Here is a 26806-nt window from a genome sequence, read left to right as displayed (position 1 = left end):
CATCCAGCTAAAGGACACTCAACTCATTGTCACTGCAAGCTTTGCTGGACAGCAGTGAGCAACTTCCTCAGGGCAAACACTGATCTGGTGAGTCTTCCCACTGAATTTCACCAGAAATTAAAAGCTCTCTGCCACAGAAGTAGACACTTCCACATGTGTGGCAGGAGAAGTAAAGAATGTCAGGACAGCTGAGACTCTATCCTTTGTTTGCTTTGGTGACATACCTTGAGGTTTTGAGCTAGATATTGAAAATTATAGTGTTCATTTTCCCTTTTATTCCTTACCTTTCTCAAAGTTTTTCTGTTTGTTTTATTTTTCTGTCTCATATATAATTCTATTTCTTCTTCTGTTTGGAGGAGTGATAGCTTCTTTGTGGAAAGGAATGCAGGTCTCATCTATTCCATGGATTACAGCTTTTCAGAGCTGAGACATATTAATAATTCTACAGCCCTGGTGAGCATGAGCACCAGGACGATAGTGCATGAGCACAGTCTCTCAAATGCTTTGATTGGAATGAGCTGGCTGAGTTGGCTGGAGCAATTCAAGGTTATTCTCCTGAGCATCAGAGGGTTCTGGATTTGGTTGCTGTTCTTACTTCAGTAAAAGTCATATATTCAAAGATTAATACCTTGGACTTGGTTTAAGTCCTAAAGCCTGATTTTCCATAATTCTTGGGAAAATACATTGATTCTGAAGAATACCTATTAGTGAAGTTGCCATCAACTGCTGTTAAGAGTTTAATTGCATGTAGGGAGGGAGGTAAATTTTCAAAGTTTGATCTTAATGTTGTTTTTTAGATCCTAAATAGCTTTCAGAAATCTGTCTCTGCACATCTGGTAGAAGATGTTAATTCTTTAAACAAAAAATTATGTTCATGTTCTTTTGTGAATACAAATACGATGGAGAAATCCTGCTGGGCATCTCTCTAAAAGGCACTCTGTCTGAAGTAGCTATTATTATTACCTTTAATATGAATTTTTCAAAAAAAACGAGGTTCATCCATCTAATAAATATTTTCCCATTTCCACAACACTAGTTTCTACGTGATGTGACCTGATTAAAACCATTATTTGTACAGGATCAGCAATGAGCCAAGTGCACCCTTCCAGAACACCAAATGGATGGCTCTGTTATGCCATGATTACTTGTGAATTGGCGACCTTCAGCTGGTGACCTGGTGTCACTGTAAATTAATCATGGCAGCAAAGTGATATTTAGGGAGTGTAATAACCACAAATGACCTTGGTGTAATGCCTCTCTGAGGAGAAAGCCAAGCTCTCATTCTCTGTGATCTCAGGTTTGTAACTCTTTTCCCCTGTAAAAGCAGCATCAAAAGGTGATGTGTAAAGTGAAGCATAAGGCATAATGTCTATCTGGCAATTCAAAGTTTCTAATTCTTCATTCTAAAACAGGATTCGATTAAAACCCCAGCAATAATTTCCTTTCCCAATGGTAGCCAACACCATGTTGTCTTCTTACTTACTGCCTTAATGTCTAGGAAGACAGGAGGTGGCTAAGTTTCCTTTTTTTTCACAGGTTTTTGTCATATTCTGTGGAATTCAACATGCAGCTCGTCATATAGCACAAGGGTGCTTGTGACAGCTGACACTGTGAACACAGATATATATATATATATGTATATATATATATGAATACTGGCCAGATTTTGCTATGCTTGTTCTTGTGAGCTAGTATTTGATATCAGATACTAATCAGTCTGATCAAGGAAACTTTTTTTTTTTCTGCTGCAGTAAAAGTATTTGTCCACTGGCCAAGAGGTGATTTTGCATTTAGAGTTATTTATTTTCACTATTGTTTTTAATACTATTTCATATCCAGCCATGGCATTCTGTGGTGTTTCTCTGATTTATTACTATTGCCTCCACCTGAAGCATTTATTGAATTCTGTTACTAAGACTATGACTATGCATTTTCTTTGAGAATGGATATTAAACAGAAACTGGGCAGGAGAGCAGTGGCTGGACTTGCTGAAATGGTATCTTCAGGTAATATTTTGAAGCTGTCACTCTACATCCAGTGAAACATCTGTGTTCAATTACCAAGGAGATTATTAACAGAGGACTGCTCTTCTCTCTCCAGAACATTAATCTCAGAAGGCATATTGAAGAAACCCAGGCTTCTCATAAGATAAATTCTGCAAAAGAAGGGTGAAAAACTGCATGCATAAAATGTACCTCCTTAACTCCCAACAAACGTGGAAGCTGTGCCAAACCCTTCAGTGCAGGAGCAGAAGAGAGCTGCCAAGTATTTGCCAGATGTGGTACAGACACTAGGTTAAGCATGGAAACCAGGAGGAATAGATAGATATTAAGGGATTTGGCTGCTCTTTTGTAGAAAGAGTAGCACATATCTCTTACTGATGCATGCACCCTGATGTGGCTCATGGCATTTAGCTGGCATGCCTTGAAACTCTGCTTAACTGCTGGCAGTGCACAGGCCTGAGCTCATGTCTTTCAAAGCTCATAAAGAAGGGATAAAATAGAAAAAGAGAAACCAGGCATTTTTGTTTCTCCTTTCTCACTGTTCCTTTATGATGAGTCCTGTAATAGCCAGACACTCCTCCTAGTACTTCTCTGAATCCCCAGGGGCTTTCTCTGGATCTGGGACTCAGCAACTAAGCAGTGGCTCATGCTTTTGGACAGATTTGTTCACATGCATCCATAAGCGGATTCAAAGGGCTAGCAGTACCCCAAACAGCCCCCTCCTCCTGTCTGCAAAATGAATTCCTTTGAAGGCTATGTAGTAAGGCAAGGAAAAAATGGTGTGCATTCAGTGTGAAACATCCTCCTGTAAACTGTGCTCCTCGTCAAAATGATCAGATGATGAGATGGTGAGGTGGGTGCAATCTATTTATGCATCTATCCATTCATACATCTGTCTAAAATGACACTGAGCACTTTTCTAAGTTTTTTTCCTATGTAGTCTTACTTTCACCATTTTTATATTTTACATGCTTGTCTCATTTTTTTATATTGTTTGTTTAATTGGTAGGTTGTTTTTTCTTTTTGGCTAATTTTTATATTCTGTCTTCATACGTATTTTCAGGCAAAAAGAAAATAAAGATTCCAGTCCCTGAGTGCCAGAATGTGTCACTTCCCTCAAGATTCAGCTGTCACCAGACACTCAAACCTCTCCACTCCCCACGTTTACCCAGAAGCACAGGATACTGCTGCACACCTGAAACCATGCCCCTGGCATGGTCCCCGAGCCAATTCCTCCCCCTCTCAGCAGGGATAATCACATCCTCTTCTCTGTCAGCTGATGAATCCACACTGGGACTTTTGGAGACACCTGCTCATCTGCTGGCTCCTGCTCTGCTGCAGCCAGGGCCAAGTAAACTTCAAAATTAAAACTCACAGAATACTCATCACAAACATGGGCAGATGATCACAGTTACCTCTGAAGAAGTAACATAAGGTCAAATCTTCTACACAAGATAAGTAGGAGTGCTACATTTATTCTCTGGAGGTGATTTTTCATTTTTTGCCTCCCCCCCAGTAAATAGCCCTAAGCTTTGCCAGCCAATAGCAAGTAGAGCTGAAATTCCAATTTCTGTTTCATCCCAGTATGGTATCCCGAGAGTGCAATTTCTTCACAAGCTGTCAGTCCCAACACAGGGATGCTAAATGGACCTAAAGAGCTCTTTGAAATCTCAGTATAAATTATCCTTCTGGAGCTGAACCAATGCACATTTTCTGCCTTCACATACTGACCCTCTGCGCACATTTACCCAGACTCACACTCTGGCTTTAATGGCATTTTGACAATAAGTAATCTTGGCTACAAGGAGCGTGTGGACAGTGACTTATTCTCCCCATTTCTGTTTCACCCTCATAAGCAGTTTTGTGAAAGACCCCAGTTTCATGAATGCTTCAGGCCAGGTGGGGATCTGGGCCGGGTGGGGTGGAGAGGGGTCCCCCTCACCTCGCCTTGGTGTGGCCATTCCAGCAGTCCTCCTCGACGGACGGACCCGCTGTCACCCGCTCATCCTTGCAGATTGTGTAGGGCAGGGCTGACCAGAACTTTTTAGAGAGCTTTAGCTTTTCTTTAATGTCTGTTACCTGATTAAGAGACAACGAGAGGGAAAACAGATTAAAAAACATCAGCCACGCTAATTATAATGTTAAACAATACATTGTATAAATTTGTAATGGTGATGATGGTGAAGGTTAAAAAAGCTAAAGGTGCTAAAACTTAATTTCCTTGTGTTTAAAAACAAGACACCCAGCATTTGAGTTCAGAACATACAAACAATCAAAGTCACCTTTTTTCACAGGCAAGACATTAATAAAAGCATGTTACATCTTGTGCTTCCTAGTTTCCATTTATCTAAGATTTTCTAAATATACACCTTTTTAAGAATTAATATGCCTCACAGTCTGCTGAACGTGAATTCAGTTAAATAGTGTACATCAGATAAACCCACCAGCTTGGTCATGTCTTAGAAAAATATTATATAGGCAGCTACATGTGCAGGTTCTAAAAAATGGTGCAGTGCTGAGCTGATGTTGAACTGATTTAAGATACACGGGCTGAATACATTGCAGTACATTTGGATCTCAGTTACAGTGAGAAGTCACGCAGAGGCTGTATTCATCCTTGCTATTATGTGTAGCTAAATATCTGTAGCTGAATACAGAATCCACATGCAAGAAATGTTGGGACAGTATTGAAACAGTTTCTTTACCTTATGAATTCCTTGAACAATAATTTAATTTGGCATGATTCAGGTGGCAAGCAGGAACAAACTGATTTTCCAGCATAAACTTAATAAATAAATGCTCTGACTAAAATTTTATCCTTCTTGTTTTGTGTATGGTATACTAGAGTGGGGAAATCGACAAGAATAGATAGCAAAAACAACAAAGGACAGACTACAAAGGATGAATGCCGCCACTGTGGGTCTTATGGAAACAGATGCATTTCACATTAAGTTGTAATAGGATTTAGGGGAGCTTGTAGAATAGCTTTTAAAGGAAATCACTAAGCTTTGTTCTTTAAAAAACCAAGAAATAAAAGCTCTCCATTCCTCCATTCAGTTTTGAGATTGTCTTTTAGCTTGTTGAGGTACAATATTGTACTCAGCTATTTATCTCTTTTATCTTTTTTTCTCAGGACATGATAGCTCTCCTCACAAATGGCCTATGCTGCTGTGCCATGCTTAAACTCTGCAGAATGTCACTTTATAAGTCAGGAGATAGAAACAGCTGAGGATGTTATTTCAGAAGCACTGTTTGAATTTTCATCCACAAAAGATAAGTAGGACAGTATTTTTCTCTATGGGTTGTTGACAGTGTTTCTTGCCATGATAGACACCTTATAAATCTCCTCCACACCCCTTGCCAAGCCCTAGTTGCTTTGTTTTCACATGAGATACTAGTGGCATTTGCAAGCCTTTAAAGTCTCAATAGGGGAGCCCTGTCAAGCCAAAAAATAAATTCCAGTTTACAGGCTGTGAGCAAGGCTTTGGCAGAAGTGGAGATGGTCTCAGGGTGCCTGCCCTTTCTGATATCTTTGGTCCATAGGACCAGGGTTTTTGGGGAGATAGCAATCCCTCTTCTTCCCTTTCTGCCCATGCTGAGGGTAAAAGCCCCAAGGTCCCTACTGGGACAGTTAACCAGCACAATCAACTCAGTTAAACTGCCCATTGCTCATGGTGTGTAAATCTCACTGCTAGGACACAGTGAGAATAGAGGAATTTTATAGGAAGCGTAAGGAATAAAGATTATAGCGTGGAGGATCCATTAATATGAGTTTGCTAAACATGAAAGTCAAAGGGATAGATTTTCTTATTATTGCTTGTGCCTGGCTTACTATTTACATGAGTAATCTGATTGATATTGGTTGTGAGTAATTACCTTTCAGAGAAGTAACTTCATTGCTTGCTGGAAGTTATGTAAAGCTATTCAAAACTCATGTGCTTGGAGTTACATCCATATTTTGCCCATATTCAATTAGAGCTGGGGCTCTAGGACTTGCAGACTTCTGCTTTCAACAAGTGATTCAACACCTATTGGAAAGTGATTTTCCCCCTGACCCTTGTAAGGGCCGTAATTCGGAGTAGAAGCTCTTCATGGAACCAGTAAAAGGATGGAGAGAGAGTCTCACAGCTCACATGCTGCACATGCTCTCCAGATATTCCCTGAAAATCAAAATGAGGACTCCCATTCCCCAGTCTCTTCTGAAGATATTAAATGGTGTCTGCATACTCTATATTAGATAACAAATCACTAAACTTCCTAATGGATTTTCTTTTTAATTTGTATTAAGGAGGTACACCTGATAAAGCAAGATGGTCTTGCTTTACTCAGGATCATTGGTAAGTGACAACTAATTAAATCTCAGAGGCATCCTTCTGAGGTGCTATTCCCATTTTAGAGCCTGGGGGGAAGCAGACATTTACATGACTCACAAAAGGCAGCAATAGTAAAAATTACTACAGCTTAGGGAAATGTTACCATTTACAGCCTCTCAAGATGCCTTTGATTCAGGTGCATTTTAAAATTTTTTATGTCCTTCAGATGTTTCTCTTCACAGCTATCTCCCACCTCATACTTTCATATTGCTTTATTTCACCATGCAGCTTTACACAGCTTGCGTGGACTCAGTCTCTGGAGTCTTGTCCTCTCCTGCTATCTGACCAGACCTCTGTTAATCCTCAGTTTTTAGCACTGGAGTTTGCACATCTGTCTAACTGGTTCCTCAAAGCTCATCCTGAAACTTTCTGGAAGTGCAGTGTGGTGTCTGATGGCTTTGCTAGAGGAATTCTGAACACTGATTGATTCACCTCCTCTTTTAGGGAGTAGCCTGATGGCCTGGTATTAATCTGTGAGATGAATATTTGGGCAGGCAATGACCTTGGATTACCATAACGTAACTTTAAATGCAGAATAGAATTAAGAGATGCAATGCTGCCCATGACTTGTTAACTTTTGCCTGTGGATTTCAGAGGTTTCAGTTCTGGGATCTTGTCAAGCATGACCACAGAAATTCTCTTATTAGTCCCCATGGTTACACATGTTCCTCTGTACATTGTTTTGATCGCCACCAACACTTAAAAACTATGCAACAGATGTACAGACCCTTGAAAATGAGATAGAACCCACTAAAGACTCAGTTAGCATTGCTTGCTTGTGATTTATGAAGTCCGACTACTGTATTCCCTGGTGACCTGTGGCCTTGTAAATGATTCCTTGGTATTTCCTATTCTTTGAATTAAAGATTAACTTTCAAGCTTGGTTAGACTTCTGTGGAAACATTTAAATATGAGACATATGCAGTTTTAATATTTTACATATTTTCTTTCCACTTGCTCTAGCAGAGATTTATAGGGATTAAGACAGCTGGATATCTTTGGCTGTAGCTAGCCTGATTTTCCCTAGTTATCTTCCTGACATAGCCCTGATATTATATTGAAATACCCTTTTTTCAGCTACTTTGGAGGTATGAAACTTGTTCTGAATCACAATACTTCCTCATAAGAAAAAAAGATACAGCAGGAAACACGCAAAAAGTTAAATTTTTAATTTATTCAGAACATAAAAAAATGGATATTAAAATAGCTTTGTCTTGATCTATAATTGCTAACAGAAGAAAGGCATTAATGTGTAAGTGAGAAAAGTTAAGTATTTGCATAATTTTGAAGGAGAAACTAATATCCAGAGTTACAGGAATGGTCTAGCTACACTGAGAAATGCAGTATATTTCTGCCACTGACTTATGCAACCAAGTCAGTCACGTATGTCATGTAATTCCTCAGCAGAGCTTGGAAAGGCACCCATGAGCTCAGTTCCAGGCCTATCAGCATGGGCTCAGCTATAAGGTAAATAAAGCTGACCCATGTTTCTGTCTTTACTCACCTTGCATGCCAAAGTCATGAAGTGAGCTAAAAGCAAGCCCATCACTTTAGTAGGAATCAGACCCTACATTCCCTGCTTTATTTCAGGGCATTTGGATAAAATGAAGATTCAAAGTAAGTTTTGAATATACCATGTAAAAATAAAAATGTGCTGAATATCAGTTTCATAAGGCATGAAAGATTGCAGAAAGACCCTTGCTTGTGAATGAGGCAGACAATTGCCAATGGAATCACTTTGACTTAATTTCTGATGGAAGAATGCTTCTTTGGCAGTGTGATAAACTGCTCAAAAGCAATTGGGGACAAAAAGCAAATTTTAAATGTGGATTCCCTAAAATAATTTTTAAAAAGTAAATTCCTTTTTTTTTTCTTTTCATCCTGCTCTGCCAAATCATCCCCTGTCAAGACCATCTCATATTCCTTCCAGATTTATCATACCCACCCATATAATTCCTACTTTCAAAGATAAAGGACTATCAGAAGATGCTAAAATCATGTTCAAAGATGGTGAAATGCACACAAACCTGATGTAGGTTTAATGCAATAAATGAAATAAAATAATGTGGAGTCTTTATGTTAAGAAGAAATGTTTCCCATTAACCTCTCTTTCTTCTTCCTGATGTTTTTCAATTGCATTTTTTCCTTGTTTATTCTGCAATTCGGAAAGATTTTCCTTTTGAAGAGAAAGCATATTCAGCTTGCCTTTCTGTCAACACCCTCTCTGCCTGTGGATGCTCAGAGACATCTTGATGTAACATCCATTGTGAATTAAATCTTTATGACCTGGAAAAATGTACAAATGTTTCTGGTTGTTCCCTGGAAGTTGCCTCTCTGGAGTACCAGAGTGCCACCCCAGATGTTGTCTGTGGGTTGTATGTGGCAGCAAAGACACTTGGCAGATGTTTGGAGTGGCTGCTTGGGATGAGGTGCTGAAATTTCAGGGGCTTCAGGCCGTGTATGTAAAGTATATTCTAACAGCGTGTCACACTGACAGAACAGCTACAGACAGCAAGTGGAAAGAGGTCTGACATTTTGTTTCAGAGAACAGACATGAAAGCAGCCATCATGAGCCATGTTTGTGTCTGTTCAGTCTCTTTAGTCACAGACTCCTTTGCCCTTTCATTCACAGGCAGCATTTAACTAATGCCACTTCTTCATTCTGCATTATTTTCCAGTGAAAAACCAGACAAGCTTTTTGTTTGCCTGCTGCTTGCTTTGCCCTAGAAGTGTCTAAGACACCCAGCCACACACTCAGCACCCTTGCAGTCTTTATTAAAAATAATGTAGAGCTTGTATAATGGTGGGCAGCTGGATAATGGATTTGTGGATATGGTGCTTGAGTACCTGAGCTGCATGTGGAATTGTGAGAGGCATGCCCTTCATCATGGGCATGGCCAGGTAGGAAGAACAAACAGTTCACCACCATTTGATTTGTGTTCTGCCATCCAGCAGATTTATGTCCATTAGGGATTTAACCTGAAAGCATTTTGACTAACAGCCAACAATTTGTTTAAAAGGAGTAGGCCAGCAAGCACATATTATATACTGTTTCTAACCAAGTTATGTTTATATGTCTGCTGCACCTGTGTCCCACAGTCAGGGCAAGGATCACATGTCATACGCAGTATAGTATAGGACAGCTGGGTATTTTAACTGACACAATTTTCATTGAAAAATGGGCTTAATGAAAAGCAGTTAACTAAGATTTAGGGACTGTCACCCAAGAAAGATGTGTCTCCTGTGTGTCTTTTGTTATTTCTCTCATCTTCCTATAGATATCTTGGAGGCACTAGCCATTTATGTATAAGCAACTGAACTGGGCTACCTCTATCTCACCCAGCTATTTAGCTAAAGAGGATCTCTCTCAGATATTTTATTAAAGGAACCTTCATTTCTCCACTGATTAGATATAGAGAGCTTAGGCACATAGTTTTGTTTAGAATGGCTCATTAGGTGCCCCAAATTTCAATGCACACTAGGTACCTCAGTGAGGGTAACTTGCTTCGATTATAAAACAAGCGAGGCAGAACTTTATTTGCTCTATATGGAAATTTTTCTTTTCATACATTATACATTTCCATACTTTCTCACACAAAATAAATGCCAAGCAGTTGCCAAACCACCATGCACTTGACAGCGGATCATTTCCAGCTTTTTAAAAAGTGAGGCATGTGTGCCACATGGACTCAGCAGGACCTGAGCATCGCGCAGCCCCAGCTGCCAGGCAGCACCCTGGGTTTGGGGGGCCCTCGAGATGGCAGTGTTGCTCAGTGTTGATGCTGCTGCCAGCCCCCCTCAGCACACCAACTGTGTTTCCCAGAGAATAAGACCGTAGATTGTTCCGCTGAATATAAAACTGACAACCCTGTTATTTTAAACTCGAAAGTGACAGGCTGTTATTTTAATGAGGTCTGCCACTGCCAAGGTTAACCAAAGCTTTATTTTCCCTACAAAACATTAAGGCTGCGGTTCTAAAAAGGGGGCTGTGAAATTTTATGGTTATTGATACTTTCTCAGGGCAGAGAAGTTCTGAAAATTTCACCCAGGTCTTCTTGCTCAACAAATGCTTTTTGTTTTCCATCATTTTTTTTCCCCTCTGACTTTGTGACTTGAAATGGTCTGGAGCTTTACCAATAACTGCCTGCTCATGATTCATGCTTCTGAATCTGCAGAAAAGCAGATGACAGCTCTTCTAATCAAGAACTAATGCAGAATCCCAGTAAAGAAGCACAAATGGGCACCTGGGTAATTTGTGAAATAAAACAAATGAGCCAGGTGACTTTACAAAGCAAGACTTTTCTCATCAGAGCATTTAAAAGTAAAATGAAAGGAGTTTTTGCTGTCATGTTCTCTGAGAACTATCACCTCTCTGACAAAAAAAAAAGTTAAGGCTTTTAATAACAGTAAAGACAGGCTATTAACCTTACTGAATTCTCAGAAATAACACACATATAAGTTCAGAGAGTTAGGGTGCATTCAGCTTCCACACTAATACTCCTACACTTATGTATCTGCATTCATGTCACAATCCCCAGAAACCAAACACAGACTCACTCAAGTTTCTAGTGCCATTTGAGACACCTGCAGTGATCTGGGCAAGTCTCCTGCAACTTGTGATTTATATGTGACCGCCCAGGGTGCTGTCATGGACGACCTAGCTGAATTTTATTTCATTGAGCTTTGACCTGAAACAGGCATTTTAAAACAATCCATGTTGCCTACTGCATGTTTTTCAGGAAAATAATTTGCAGGTCTGCATGAGAGCTGACATTATCTCACGGAGGCCTCCTTGCCATCTGTGGCCCAGAAATGCTGGTGTCACATCTCAGGTTTGCTGGCTCCAGGTGCCATTGCTCATGTAGGGGCTGGACAGTCACTGCTCAGAGCTGACAGCCTGGTGCTCCAAAAGAGTACAAGCAAACAGGCATGTGCCTTTGGCATTGCTGCCTTTCTGTGTCTTAACCCTCACCTGGGGATCCTACCTTCAGCCTGCAGAGAGAGCAACGTTGTCTCACATCATCAAATGGACCTTTCTATTTTAATAAAACACTGACATTTTTGCTTACAGGCAGGTAGAGTCTGACACAAAACTCCTGCCACATTCAACATTCATTTTGGCTGGGGAGAGGTGAAGGGCAGAAGTCTGTCCAATGGTGGAGCAACCTGGCCCAAATGTCCTTTCCATAAATGTGTCCTCCTTTCCATAAATTCCACTTAAATTCCTTTCCATAATTTCCATTTAAACTCTACACTTTGATTCATAGTAAATAAAAATATTGCTTTTGGAAGGTAGAAGGTACTGGAAGCATCAGTACCCTGAAATGGAAATCTGTAGGACCTGAAGCAGCTTTCTTCTTCCCTGCAATACCTAGGAGCAGCACTAAAAAGCTGGTCTATAAATCTGATTCGAGCAAATCCAAAGCACTCGGAGGAATCAGCTTTTTATTGCAGGTAAGTATTAAAGTAGCAACAGAAATATGTTGGAATCTTAAAGATAAAATGCCAGAAGCTTTTCTGTGGCAAGGCTAAGCCGTTAAGCACTGATTCTTTCTGAACAGTCCTTCATCTCTCCAAGCAAAAATGTTAATAACTAATGTAAACAATTACTAATAGAGTATTTCAAGCTTACATAGACTTTCGTTTGTACTGGAAATGTTCATCTGGTACCTGAAGTGTCTGTTTCTTCTCTTAAAATTCAAGAGTTTAAAAGGAACTGCATGTGTCACAGCAGAAAAATAGTTGAAGCCTCCTAAGAGCCGTGAGAAGTGTACGATTTCAAAGGGCAGCCAGAGCTGGGATATATCCTTTCATAACAGAGCAAGGATAATTGTACTTCATACTTGAAGTAGCCTTACATTTAACTTCACTTCTTCTAGTAGTTACTTCTTGACATAGCTCCTTTGCTTTCCAAACTGAAGAAGTTCTCAGAGTACTCTCAGTGATTCAAAGCCAAACTTTTCAGGCCCTCTTATCCCCAGGTCCCACAGACCCAGCCTGAGGGAGAGCAGCTGAAGAGAGCAAGGCATTAGAACAGTAGAGTGCTCTTCTCCACATCATAATCTAGATTAATAATATTGCCATTATTATTGTTCTGTGGGAACACCCCAAACTTACAGCCAGCCGTATAATGCAAACTCCTGCTTGTTCCAACATCACAATTTATTTCATCCAAAATTAATGCCTCCTAGATTTCCCTCCCCTAACACTTCTGGTTGCCAGTCATTCTCTTGCTGGCAACCAGCAAGCTGGAGCTTGCTTTCAAAGGCCTGGATATTTTTCTTCTGGCTTATTTTAATCCAAATACATACAAATCCACGTTATTACAAGTGGTGAATATATACAGATGGGAAAAAAATAAAAGTCAGCATAGAGGCTTTGTGATATTGCAATTGCTCATTGTAGTTTTGTATTTTTCTGCCAAATTTTCTTTCTAGACTGTCCAAGGAAAATGCCACAATTTCATTTTCAGAGTTGTTTTAGGGATGAGAAAGATATCAACAAATTGGTGTTAAGTCACACGCAATATAAATTGTTAAAACATCTAAGTGAAAATCACAAAATATTGAGAATGAAAAAGGTAATGTTTTCAGAGACACAAAGTTATGTAAAAAGACATTTCTAGCAGGGCGAGTGGGCTCAGCAGGGAAAGTGCTTATCGGGAAAACAATCGGAGTCAGAGAGAGCCTGGTAGTGTCAATCTGCTGTGTCAATGCACTAATGGCTGTCACTGCCTTCCCACTGAGCAGGGGAGCTGAGGTGGCCTTGCACTCCCTTGTCCTTTCACCGTAGGGTTACGTACCCCAATTAGCGGATCCTCACAGAACGACTGCACACAGCTCCTCAGGGCTGCCAGGGACCCAGGCAGATGCAGGCAGGAGATGGAGAGGTTGGGTGTGGGTCCAGCTGCTGCTGGTGTTCAAGAATCACTCCAAAAGAGGGACAAAATTTAAGTCCAGATTGAATATAGCAAAGTAATGGGGTGTTCTCATAAGATTTTATCCTAAAGCAGCAAAAATCTTATGAGACTAATCAATTCCCGGTTTTCTGCCACGGCTGGGTGCAAAGTCATGAATACTCTTTCAAAATTGGTGCTCAATCTAATCCTGAATCAGGAAATGGACCCCTTCTTTGGTTCTCTTTGAAGCAGATATGTATTTCTGGAGTCCTCAGTCTGAGCCCCGTGACTTGGTAAGCAGTACGAATTCAAGGTGCACAGCTCACCTCTGCCATAAATTCAATACACTGCAAAAACCATTTGTGAAATCTAATCTGGACAATTTAAAGAGCAAACACTGATGGATAAGAATGAGCACCGTTTCCAGCACTTGAAGCATACTGTGTGAATTCGAATGAGCTCTCTGTCCCAAAGAGTTTTTATTCCAAATAGAAAAATGAAGAGAAGAAAAGGAAGACCCCATATAGATGAAAAATAATCATATACCAAGCAAATTACTTGAAATCAGAGAGTCACTGGATAAGGAAAACATTCCCCTACATCTCCAAGTACTTTCCTTACAATGAAAACTCTATTTTCCTTTCTTGAATTCCGCATCCGGTAAAAAGTCTCTCCACTTCTCCCAACACATCTACCTAACAGCAGCAATAATATAGCACAATTCAAGCTATATTTAAATCAATCAGGTAAACACAGCATGCAACTAGGCTTGGTGCTACTGCTTGAGTATCTGTTGTGGCTCTTGGGCAGGCTTCCCTGCCACCACAAGCATGCTGCTGGCATCTGGGAACTCTGTCACCACACTGCTGAGGGGGACACACTTTCTGGATGCTGCCAAGGGAGGAGGCCCGAGTGAAGAAGAAGATGTGCATCTGTGTATGTAAACTTGATTTTGGTAGGTTTTTTCCTCCTTTCCACATGTACAGACCTTCTTTCTGTGCCTATACCTTCCCCTCCCTTTAGTGCATATACAAGAGGCCCCAGCATCACAGAGGCTGTAGGGAGAAGTCAAGCTGTGTGGTTCTGCCAGGACAAGGATGCTGTCACTGGGATATTTCCAAATACAAATGGAAAATGGGAATGCATCTGTTCTGCATCTTCTGCTGTGGGCTGTGAGGGCAGGGTGGGTGGTGAAAGGAAAGCTACAGGACTCAAAGCAATCAATTTGCAATGGATATCTAGTGAGTCACTTCACAAAGAGCAGTAAAATATTCTCGTCTCATTCTTCCCTGGAAACCCAGGCAATCCTGCCTGTTTTTCCCGCTGTCTCTGAGAACAAACAGGTACAGCTGAGATGCAGAGCTGCCTGGAGCTGGCAGGCAGCCTCCTGCCAGTTTCTGCTCCTGATGGAAGCAAGGAGTTGGACAGAAGATCGATGCTTGCTCCTCGCACACAGGAGCTTAAAAGCAGCCCAGCTCCTGTGCCAGCCCCCTCATGGTGGAGGCAGCTGTGCACTGGTTATTTCTTTGGCTTTTTTTTTCAAAGTAACTACCCCACCTTTGTCTGCTGGTGCTTTTCAGCCACACCAGGCATTTGGGGATCATGGTCAATGTCTATCATAAAAATAATGACATTATAAAAGTAACAAGTGCTGCAGTTTATTTGCCTCCAAAATCTAGAAGCTTTGAAATCCATGTTTCGGGAAGTTTAGTAATAGTGACAAAAACTGGAAAATTGGATTTGTTTTACTACAAGAGTGAAGACTGCAGATTTTAAGAAAAGCAGTTTCAGAGGACTGAGAGTTAAAAATCTAGAAAATTTGCAATTTTGTCTATAAAAATAACTCCAGAGTTCTTCACAGTGTAGAAAAAACTCAAAATAGAAAAAAAGAATATACACCCTCACAAAGTGTAGTGTCAAAAGGGAGCTAAAGATAATAATAGAAACATTCAAATTTTCTGTCTATTTTAGTTATTTTCCAGTCAGGAGCTCTTCAGCAGACAGAAGAGATTACTCTCACGGAGTCAAAGCTACCATTGATACCGAATGCATAAAATATAGGCCACTGCCTGAAGAAGATTTTCAAGATCCCATAAGGATTTTGAGCTTCACAAACTCTCACTTCTTATCCTCTTAATTAGAGTATTTCAAGAATGTCATTTGAAAAACTGGGATTTGGTGACTTGGAGTAGAAAAGGGTCGAAGATAGTGACACAAGGTAGAAGGATCCTAGTTACCCTCGTAGGAGTTGATACAAGTATGTAAGGAAAGGCCAAACCTTGCCATCTCTGAACTACCTGTGAGAGCAGAGACACAAGCTTGACAGAAAAGAAATATGATTTTTGGCAAGGGAGAGGGGAAATTTCCCTTCTAAAATATTTTCCTCAAAGGGTTCAGAGCAGTTTGAGAAGTTAAACTATAAGGGAAAATTATGAGGATTCACCTAAAGTAAAAAACTCAATTGTTTTAAGGCATCAAATCATTCCATGGTGGGGATTATCTTATAATTTATAACACATTTTTGAGTCACTGCAAATTTATTTCAGTACTTCCTTGAAAATTTCCTGACAGTAATTTATGCAGGCCAAAGTCATGTTCTGTCAAATGTGTCTCAAACTATCATATATCATCTGTCCATCAAAGCCACGTCTACCCGGTGTAGATACAGGGAATTTGAAAAAAAAATAAGAAAAGGAGAAAATATAATAGAGGAACAGAAATATTTTATAATGAATAAGATAACACTTGGGATAAAAAAGGAAAGAAACAGATGAAAATGAGTTTCAGACAGACTGTTCCACTGCTATTCACTGCTCTTACATCTTTGCATACAAGAACAGCAATTTCCTTGAGGGGACCTGGTGTTTGTGGAGGAAAGGGAGCAAATGTACAATTGCTTTCAAATGTACAAATGCTCAGAGAGGAGTGGCTTGAAAAATTTAAAATCCCTGTAGAAAGAAACAGCCCAGCACCAGTTTTTCTTTATTTAATTGCTATGTACAACGGAATAAAGAACATGAAGCAAATGCGGTGTTCAGGGGAAAAAATAAAAGGGAAATTATACTTATTAGCATGCCTTTTATTCTGCACTGTTAACATCTTGGTGTTGTGTAAAAAGATTGCCACAAGGAAGAACAAGAAGCAGGAGAAGTACAGAATTCTAATTGAGTTTTCCATGCTAAACAAAATATCACGATGATTGCTCATTCATTTGGCATTCCTGCTCTCCCTGAGTCAGCACTCTGGATGGCAACATCCATCTGTGCCTGACCTATGGGTCATGTGCCAGCAGAGCAAACAGTTGTTGACTGCCCTGCTCTAAATATCAAGCAAGCAATTTCATTCTCTCTGGTTCACATCCTGAGCCACAAATGGGCACATATGAGGAGGGTAAGTTATTCAGCAGCTATGAGAAGGGGCGATGAGGTTCAAAATTTTTTTTGTCACAGTGGTAATGACTTGCACTGGAATATAATGAAAAATTCATTACTTCTTATTTTACTGGGATAATTTTTCCCTTTCAATTTTTCAATTTTATCTCTATCTAATTTTCTTCTTCCTTTGTGCAGCACAGCATCTCCTTCTTCTGCTGTCTCAGTTGACTCCGCCTGTCCTGTGTGGTTGGGGTAACCAGGAGGTTGTGATCTGGTGACCAGCTCCCAGGGATGTGATAGCTCCAGCTTTGGTCTGTGAACACCTGAGGGGAGACATGAGTGAACCTCTGCAGGCATGAGAGGTGGCTTAAGAGACTCTTCCTTGGCCCCTGTCAGTGTGAGCACAGCTAAAGGGCAGGAGATATGCTGGGTTAAAGCATGTAGGGCTGTGCAATGTACACATGGGCTTCTGTTGGGCTGTTTTGCCAAGCATACCCGTTTTTTAGGAGCAGCAGATCATTCCATATGTGTACATATTCATATACTCCCCTGTACTTAACTGCTACTCCATGCTGAAGTAATCTAAATCAGATACTACAGGAAAAACTATCCTTCCATCCACTCTTCATTCCCCAATTTCCTCTCCCAGAAACCAGGAATTACAAAAGTTTTGGGAGGTGTATATTTGGAGATGGTGCCAAGGCAGAGGTGTTAGATGCCCGGTGTGAGCATCAGAGCAGATGGATGCTATTATTTAGCCTTGTCCTGTGAAGGCTGTGTGAGGCAACCCACTTTTAGGTATGTTAAGTCAGCATGCAAGAGGTTAAAGCATATTAAAAAAAGTTTCAAGAAACTTTCCCTAGAAACTGAAGTTGCCTGTAGTCATAGAGCAGATGTACGTCTTTGGAGCAGCTATAAATCCTTTGAGTACCCTAATAAATACACTGCACATTCATTGGAACAATGTGCCCAATGGATTTAAACTGCATCTTATCACTTTTTCCTGAAAATAATTATCACACCTATTAGAGGCTATATTTGGGATTTTTACCCTTATACATATATCTGCTTTCCTCTCTCTAGACAGATATTCTGCCATGAAGGATGTGTGCATTTGCAGCCTGATTTTCTCCCCAAAGAACAGAAATAACCCTATGACTATACACTGGGGCACTGCTTACAGTTAAATCAAGGTGCCCTTGAATATGGCTGGAAGCTACAGGCACTGAAAATCCTACTTTTAAACTCTTCCAGGGGCAACACAAACCTTAGTGCACAAAATACATTTTCTGTCTCTTTTCATACCAATCCATTGGATGATCATGCTGTAATAATGAAAAAATGATTGAACAAGAATTTCAGAGTAGCATAATCTTGGTGATTTTTCTGTTAACTGCTTTTCCAAAATACTTTGTTGGTCACAGTTGCTACATCTGAATGACTTTCTGAGAAACATCTTCACTGCAAAACAAAGTCCAATGAAAGTTCAATGCTTCAATATTTTTTAAAGGCTTGACAAGCTAGATGCTGCCTAGGTTGGATTCAGATTCTTGGGACGCTTTGTAGATGATTTAATTTTTCCTTCTGAATCAGACATCAGTCAGGTATCAGTGCTAGGATCTTTATTTTTTTCTGAAATTCAAAAGCAATGCAGTAAGTAGAAAACATTAAGAAAAAATCCAGAAAAAACCAGATTGAACAACCTCCCATAAGGATAGCACAGATTTATAAAAAAATCCACAGAGTATTCTTACCAAAAAGAGAAACAAGGTGTTACAATACTGGGGGATGGGACAAATAATGCACAGGACCAGCTCAAGTGAGTCCAGGAGGCAAACTGTACATAAATTCAAATAAAGAAAGAAAGATGTGCCTGATAAGTCTAGGAGTAGAATTAAAAATTCATTTTGATAAATGTACAGTGGATATGTGTAATACTATGCAATGGAGAACAAAATTATTTTGTGCAGACTAAATTCATAGCATGCTAAAATCATTCCTCCTTAAATTAATTTGACTCCAAACACCAAGACCTGGTCTTGCTTGAATATGATGAGTGGTAGCTTGCATTACAGCTCAGACCAATGTTATTTTCACCATAAACATAATTTTCCCAATACAATACTGGGAGCAGATAGCTCTGGTTGTCCTTAGGGATGACAAGCTAAGCTGCTTTTTCTCAGCAAACAGATGATTCCTAGGTGTTTACCTCAGAAATGAAAAAGTACTTTTCAAAAAAATAGTAGTAATCCATACTTGGGGATTAAAGCTTCCTGGAAAACCCAAGAGATATTTCCTCATAACAACCAAAATATTCACAATGGATACTGACATCCTGCAGACATATGTGGATGAGATGCCTCACATAGAAAAGTAATGGTACTGTGAAAGGCACAAATACTCAGGTTTGTGGGAAGCTTGCAGTACAGTAGTCACAAAATGATCTGTGTATTCACTTGTGAAAAGAAAAGTTGTTTATGAGCAGCAAAGCCATATGAAAGCCTGGCTCCTCTACCAGCAGTGATATTCATGAAGTGTATTTTGAGCTGATATGGAAATATATCAGATATAAATTACCTACGATTTTCAGTGTTTAAAATTTTAAAAATGACAGCAAATGTAAGGCATATTCCTCCTTCCTCCTCCCCTGAGAAGTCAAAGCAAAAGTACTAATGTCTTTCTAATGAACACTGCTTTGTTTATCCAGAATCCAAATAACAACACAGGCAGGCTGAGAATCAGCATAACCCACTGTGTTGCAAGAAACTTAAATCAAAACTGATATTAAATCAATGTCCTGATGATTTGCTTCCCCAGAGCACTCTCATTCCCACAACAGGAAGGCTGCCGAAAATTAAAGTAGTAGTGCATCATAATGCTCATTTAGATTAGCTTTATTGGAGCCAGGAACAGATTTTAGCCAGTATTAAGTGCTTAATTCTCACTGGCTCTAGTTTTTGAGGGGCATACACATTATCCACAGACCATCTACTCTCCATGAGATGTAGGTTACATCAATGAGTACACCAGTCTCACACACCTTAGGCAGGAGTGCTGTTGAACATGGTGCTTTATATGGTGTGCTAAGGGAGTTGGCATGATAAGTTTCAGGAAGACTGAGCAGAATTGCTCACCTCAGTCCTTCTATTGAACTTGGACACAGCCCAGGATAAAATTATACCAAAATTTCAAGCACACTCTAATTGATATTTCTCTTATAGTTAAAAAGTTACAAATGTACGTATGTTTGTATAAGCATACATTTTTAACCCTAGTATCAATAATACTAACCAGTAGCCACTGAAGATAGATATACATTACTTCATAAAAATAAGAAATGGCTCAAACATGAGACCTCAGGCAGTTCATGGTGCTAAATGGTTAACATGTTCCCTGGAACTGTGCTCCATCACCCCAAATGCTTTCTCAATTGCAATGTCCTGCCATGGCTTGGTGGAGACTTCATTCCAGAGATGGCTCCCAGCAGGCAGTTGCACATGAGACTGCATATTTATGATACCCTGTGCTCTGTACAGCTCTCTAATGCTATCCTGGCAGGCTTTGCCTTCTCTTGCACAGCCATGCATCTTTCCTGCCACGTTCAAGGATGCAGTGACACATATGCTCAGTTCAGTGCTGCCACATGGATGGATCACACACAGCTCTCCCGTTATTTCAGATTGCTTGAAGACACACACACACAATCAGTATTTTCTTAGACTACAGCAACACAATGCGTGACCCACAGGAGGTCCAGGACCAAGAGGTTTGGTCTGTGGGTACAGGCAGTTTGCTTCTGTGGAAATGAGTCCTCATCAGTGTGATCAAGGCAGTTTACACTGCAGAGCCTCAAAATGCCAGGATCATATCCTAGCCTGTTCTCTAGTGGCATCAATGCACCCTTATAGGCAGCCCAGGTTGATATTTGCAATACATAAGGAAACTCCTTTGCCTATCTTGGTGGATGTGATCCAGTTGCCCAAATGTTGCCATTGCTGTTGGAGATGCCCCAGAGAACACCACCTGGATGTCAGCTGTGGTTTCAGAAGGGTGCATGATTGCTATCACACAGAAGCCCTGCTGTGACACCTACCTTGTGCCACATGCAGGTGTCTCACATGATCTACATAATTTCAAATGGCAGTAGGTACCAAATGTAAGCAAATGCATTGAGCTCTGACAGTGAAAAAGTTAGCTGCATTCTAAATGCTCAAATATTTGATACCTATGTATCTCATGCTTGCCTGACACTGATGAGCATCTGGGAAGTGCTTCTTTGCCAGTAACTTAGAAGACATGGTCTGCAGGCTGGGTACAGACTATGGATGGACACAAGTAGGAAAGCTGGAACTATGAAGTTCACAGAGAGTTGGAAATTGTAAATGGTAACAATATCATGCTTATTTAAGGCAAATTGGGATGAAAACTTAATTGCTGGTATGTTTTAAGTTGGAAAGGCTAGTGGTGAGTGGCTAGTGGAAAGGCTATCTCTGTGAACTGAATGTATTTAGCATTTTTATTTGTACTTCAGGGTTTACACTTAGACCACAAGAAATTCAAAACTGTGACTTCATGCTCTGAACACCTTCTGAATCTTCATTGTGACTCAACCAAAACCTAAGAAAATGAATGGAAATTTTTATATTGACCTCACTGAACTTAATGTTAGGCTCTAGATTTCTTTTTCTATGTACAGTTTGATTTGTGAACATTATGCCCAGGTTTGTTTTAAAAGGGTGTCTGAGTTAATGCGCTATGTCCACATTTGCACGCTTGGGATGAATGAGCAGAGCCTTCCTGCAAAATCATTGTAACAGTCAGTGCTCAGCCCTGCTGAAAAACAAGGCCATTTGCAGAAAAAGCTGAGTGTAGTGTTATTAGCCTAATTGTGGGCTCTGGTAAAGGAATGTGGTGTCTTGCAATAATATGTATTCTGCACCTCCTGTTTACTCTGTTTACAAACAAGAGTTTGTTCGTTTGCTCACTGATTCCAAACTCCATTAAAATCACTCCAGAAAAGACAGCCCAATCTAGTTAGAATGAGTTCAAATATATAGGCAAATAAAAAGATGCTTGCTATATTCTAATATGGGTATAGTTTCATTGTCTTCAATGAAAGTGCTGTTCCAAGCACCATGAGACCCACAGAAGTTCCTGTGGCAGTACAGGCAGCCACAGGAAGGGACCACACATCTGGTGTCACTGTTATAAAACAGCAAGCTGTTCTTATTACAGAATGCCATTTATAGTTCAAAGCTCCTCATGGAGGGCTAAATGCTTTAAATACTGATGACTGATGCCATAATGCCAGAGTCAATAATATCTAAATGACCTCATCTTAGTGTTCCTCAGAACTGAAGGCATTCCAAAATGACAGGTACCATAAAGCTACAGTTTGTCAAAAACTGGCAATATAATTTTTATGCTGCATTTTTGTATCTTTTCTGCCTATCATTAGTTCTAATAGAATAGACAACACCGATGATGCATTCACAGTTTAGTAATGTATTTCATCCGCCTTCCAAACCCTAACAAATAAGAAACTTTATTGGCAAGGTTTAATATTCTTTAATGACAACACTGAAACAATCAGTGTTCCACTGATAAACAGCAAAAGAAACTTGAATTCGTCACTCCTCACTCTTGCTGTGCTGTATTTGTCCATACTTCATGTAAAGAGGTGACAGTAAAGTATATGAAATCTGCTTCCAAGGATTGTTCAAGTGCTCAAACTCTTACATCAAGTGCAAACCAAGCTGTCGGCACAGAGACCAACAACCAAAGAACAGCTGGAAACTGAAAGGAGGATAAGTCACCTTAAATGCTAACTAACTGGGAGGTATGGGAGATTCCTAATCACTGAATTTCACAGCCAGGCTCATTCACACTCCCACATTTTATCCCAAGGCATCTCAACGCATTTCCTTGTGCTAGAGAGTTCATCAAGGAGGATGTTCTTGTATTAGGATGGATGACAGGTGATGGATAAGCCCCTTTCTAGGAAGATGGGAGGTTGCAATCTCATCAGCCAGGGAAAGTAACTAAACCTGGGCTTTCCATGTGCCGGTGAATGCTGTCATAATGAGCTTTGGCATGCCTGAGGTCCATTTTGGAAGACAACCTCTGCTAGTGGTTCAAGGTGATGCTATGGTGAACATACATAAATTTATGATCCAGGTTATATGTAGAGGTGCTTCCTGGTGCTGATGGGTAAAACACCAAATATATCAAGGAAGTCAAGATCTAAAATATTCATCTGCCCTAAGCAATGACTGGCTATTTCTAGCTAGTGGCTCCCAGATATTTTCAGTCAACAAATCACTGCTAAAGTTTGCTTTCCCATGGGTAATTTTTCTTCCTTAGAAACAAATTACTGAAACAATTCTAAATGGAATGTTTTTATATGTTTCTGAGACCAAGCTTGCAGACTCTTAGTATAAGTTCTGGAACTTGTGTCACATCTCACAGTGAGGTACAAATCTGTCCCCAGACATAAGTAATGCTAATGCCTGACTCAAAGATTTGGATTCAGCTCTGGGCTCACTCAGTGTGTCCACTCTTTTTGCATCTAGGTCTACAAGATCTGATTCAAAATTCACTGACAGATTGCTATTGGCACTGGGCCATGTCCTAATGAACAGATAGATACACAGAGCCCCAAAACTGTCATTCAAGTTGTATTGCTGGTGTTTACATTGAGCAGTACTGATGAGGTAAATTAGAAAAAGGGTAAACATTTAATTTTAGAAAATGAAGACTTTAATATCTCATTTTTTGAGAAGAAAAGAAAGAATATAAATTGAGAGAGAAAAAGGACATAACCTCAGTAAAAGAGGAGGTTCAGCCAGGAGTCAAAAGAGGGAAGTGATTTGGTTTTAAAATCTCTAAAAGGCATTGGAGCAAAGCTTAATCCTTGGACACTATGCATATATTAACCTCTACAAAGACTTTGATCAAACCCTTAAATGTCATCAACCCCCTTTCTGTTTCTTCCGGGCCATATAACATCACACACATCACAAGAACTGACCTTTATTGTTTGCAGGCATGCCCGAGGATATTTACATCACCCACACACAGCCCAGAAATACCAGTCTCTGTTCCTCACAAGATCTAAATAGCTCACAGTGCATGGAAAGCAGAATTGCACACCCATACAATAATCTAGATCAAAAGGGACTCCTGGAGTTCATCTGGTTCACCCCTGCCACCTCCTCATCACATCCTCATTTGGTCCAAGCAGGAAGAACTTCAAAGATGGTTCTATCTCCCAGTCAGATCAAGGTGCTCAGGGCCTTGCCTACAACAGGTTTTGAATATCTCCAAAGAGGGAAGTATCCCAAGTTTCTCAACAGTCTGTTCTGATACTCAGTCACCTTCACTACACCAAAAAAAAAAACAAAAAACATAAAGTCTAATTGAATTTTCCTGTACTGTTGCTTGTGTCCACTGCTTCTCATTCTTTGGCCATGTCACTGCAATGAGGATATAGCTCCATATTCTTACTAACCTTTCATGAGGTAGTTGAAGGCAGCAATGAGATTCTGTCTTTGCTTACACTTCTTCAGCCTGAACAATGCTTCTCTCCTTTCCTTGTGTGCCATGTGCTGCAGCCCCCTGATTACCTTGCAGTTAAAATTAGTTGGAGGTTTGTATGGGAACTCCCCTCTTTCCTATGGCAGTGAAACCAGCAGTCATTGAATGGATTGCTCATTGGATAGAGAACCCATTTGGTTGGACATGTGAGAGACTTATTATTTGTATTTTCCCTCCTTTTAATTATAAGGAAAGGCATTGCTGTGAGAAATTTTGTGTGTGTGTATGTATGTGAAGAAAGACAGATAACAAGATACTCTGAGGAATGGTTTAATTTCAAGCAAAGCCAGCCTCAAATTGCATTCCCTAACTTTTCATAAAACTAGGCTTTGAACCACACAGGTAATCATTGGTTTAAAACACAGCAATTTTTTGGAAAACAGGCGAGGAAGTAAACTTATGATGTTCACAGTCTTGTAGACAACTGTACATAAACCCATGAAACATAAATATTGAAAAGATGCCATATATATATATGTATATATATATATATATATGTATATATATATATATATATATACACACAAAAAAAAATAAAATATATATGCAAAATATATATGGGGATCAAGTATTAAAAAACAGTGTAGTCATCCATATGTAGGCATATCTTTTTCATATTCAGACTATTTGAAAGCCCTAAAAATAGTATTTGGCTGTTATCCCCACCCCAGATAATAACATAAGAGTCAGGTGAAGATGAAATGGTAACAAAGACAGGTAACATTTTTTTCTGAATATTTTTTGCCTGATGCTTGTCTCCTTTTGTGAAGAAGCAAGAGACTGAGAAAATAGCTCCTCTGCCACCTTTCATGTCAGCATGAAAAGTGATATAATCGAAGTGATAGCTAATGGTCAGAATCCTTTAAATAGCTCTGTCAGGCGTGCTTGAGCTATCTGACTGATTTTTATTTTGGCTTTTTGACTCATTTGTCCATAATGGTTTGCTTTTGCATCCAGGAGGAATGTGATGCTCAATTAGGACTCAATCATGTGGTGCACTGAGAGGAAAGTTAGGCGTTCAGTAATTGAAGGTCTTTGACATCTGTTACGTCTGTGTGCATTTTGCTCAGCACAAAGGGGTGCAAATGTGCTTGCCCATGGGAAATGTGTCCCAGCAGTGCCTGCTGGGCAGGGGAGAGTGACAGCAGCATCATCTCCTGAGAGCAGTGAGTGAAGCATGTTTCTTGTTCCTTTTGTTTTAAGACAAAACAATGTGAATGAGAATTGGCTCCCTTGCATTTCTGTTTGGAAGCAGAGAAGGTGTATTTTGGGATCCCAGAGAACCCACTGAAGGGTCAGGCACTTTGTAGGCAAGATGGTTTAGAGCTACACAATGGAGGAAACAGCTGTTTTCTTCCATTATTTTTTCTCAGAGTCCTCAGCAGTATGGAAACCCCTGAGGACGCAGATATTTATTGACCTGGCCATCATTACAAAGGTGTTCTGTGTCTGATGCCCCCTGAGCAAAATCTGACACATCTTGCTTGTGCTGTCTACTGAGGGGTTCATGGGTAGACACCCCTACCTCTGAAAAAAGGAACAGAATAATCAAAATTCAGAGCTTCCACTCATACCCTGTGGAGAAAATGCCTTTGGAGATTTCCAGCTGCTGTTCTCTGCAGACAGCATGGGCATCACTGAGGGGTGTTTCTAGAGCATGTACTGATATCAAAGCACTGGCTTCAGCGTGAAACTGAAGGGGGTGTTTTGGTTTTGCTTTTGTCCGTGACTATGTTGTCTCAGATGGACGAGTTGGGAAAGCTGCTTGTGCTAGATATTGAAATGTTGCTGTGGGGAATTTGTGCTCTTTCACATGTCCAACCAATTGGGTTCTCTATCCTGGTAGCAACAGATTTATTCACCTGATGCAGGCAAGGCCCTGAGCAACCTGATCTGACTTGGAGATAGAACCATCTTTGAAATTCTCTCTGCTTTGAACCAAATGAGGATGTGATGAGGAGGTGGCAGGGGTGAACCAGATGAACTCCAGGAGTCCCTTTTGATCTAGATTATTGTATGGGTGTGCAATTCTGCTTTCCACGCACTGTGAGCTATTTAGATCTTGTGAGGAACAGAGACTGGTATTTCTGGGCTGTGTGGGGATGATGTAAATATCCTTGGGCATGCCTACAAACAATAAAGGTCAATTTTCTTGATGTGTGTGATGTTATATGGCCTGGAAGAAACAGAAAGGGGGCTAATGACATTTGAGGGTTTGATCAAAGTCTTTGTAGAGGTTAATATATGCATAGTGTCCAAGGATTAAGCTTTTCTCCAATACCTTTTAGAGTTTTGCACACTTTTCACTTACCATGAGGGAAAAGTTTGAAATAATCTGTTTGTTGATTGCTCATGGTCCTTACAACGACTCTTTTAGATATTAATCCAATTCCAAGTCTTAGGAAATACAGGCGGGCCACAAGCACCAGCCGATACAAATGTAGATGTTACACAAATTTATATCTATCTAAAAATATGTACCTTTGAGGACAAGAGCTCCAAACTAAACTTCCTAACCTAACAGAAGAATTACTTAGTGCTGAGTCATAATCTCAAACAGTT

The 26806-nt window shown here is 40.1% G+C and overlaps 1 protein-coding gene across 1 annotated transcript in view; it reads right to left on the bottom strand.

Annotated features, from left to right (window-relative positions):
* Positions 1 to 26806, bottom strand: part of GPC6 (glypican 6) — a 723711-nt gene that overhangs the window by 5747 nt on the left and 691158 nt on the right. The window contains exon 8 of the mRNA XM_058825364.1: positions 3946 to 4082. Coding sequence (XP_058681347.1) covers positions 3946 to 4082 — 137 coding nt within the window. The remainder of the gene's footprint in view (positions 1 to 3945; positions 4083 to 26806) is intronic.

The sequence above is a fragment of the Ammospiza caudacuta genome, chromosome 2 (genome assembly GCF_027887145.1).
Source record: "Ammospiza caudacuta isolate bAmmCau1 chromosome 2, bAmmCau1.pri, whole genome shotgun sequence".
In the NCBI taxonomy this organism is placed as follows: domain Eukaryota; kingdom Metazoa; phylum Chordata; class Aves; order Passeriformes; family Passerellidae; genus Ammospiza; species Ammospiza caudacuta.
Note: the sequence above shows the minus strand (reverse complement) of the source record. Positions and strands in the feature narration are given on the sequence as shown.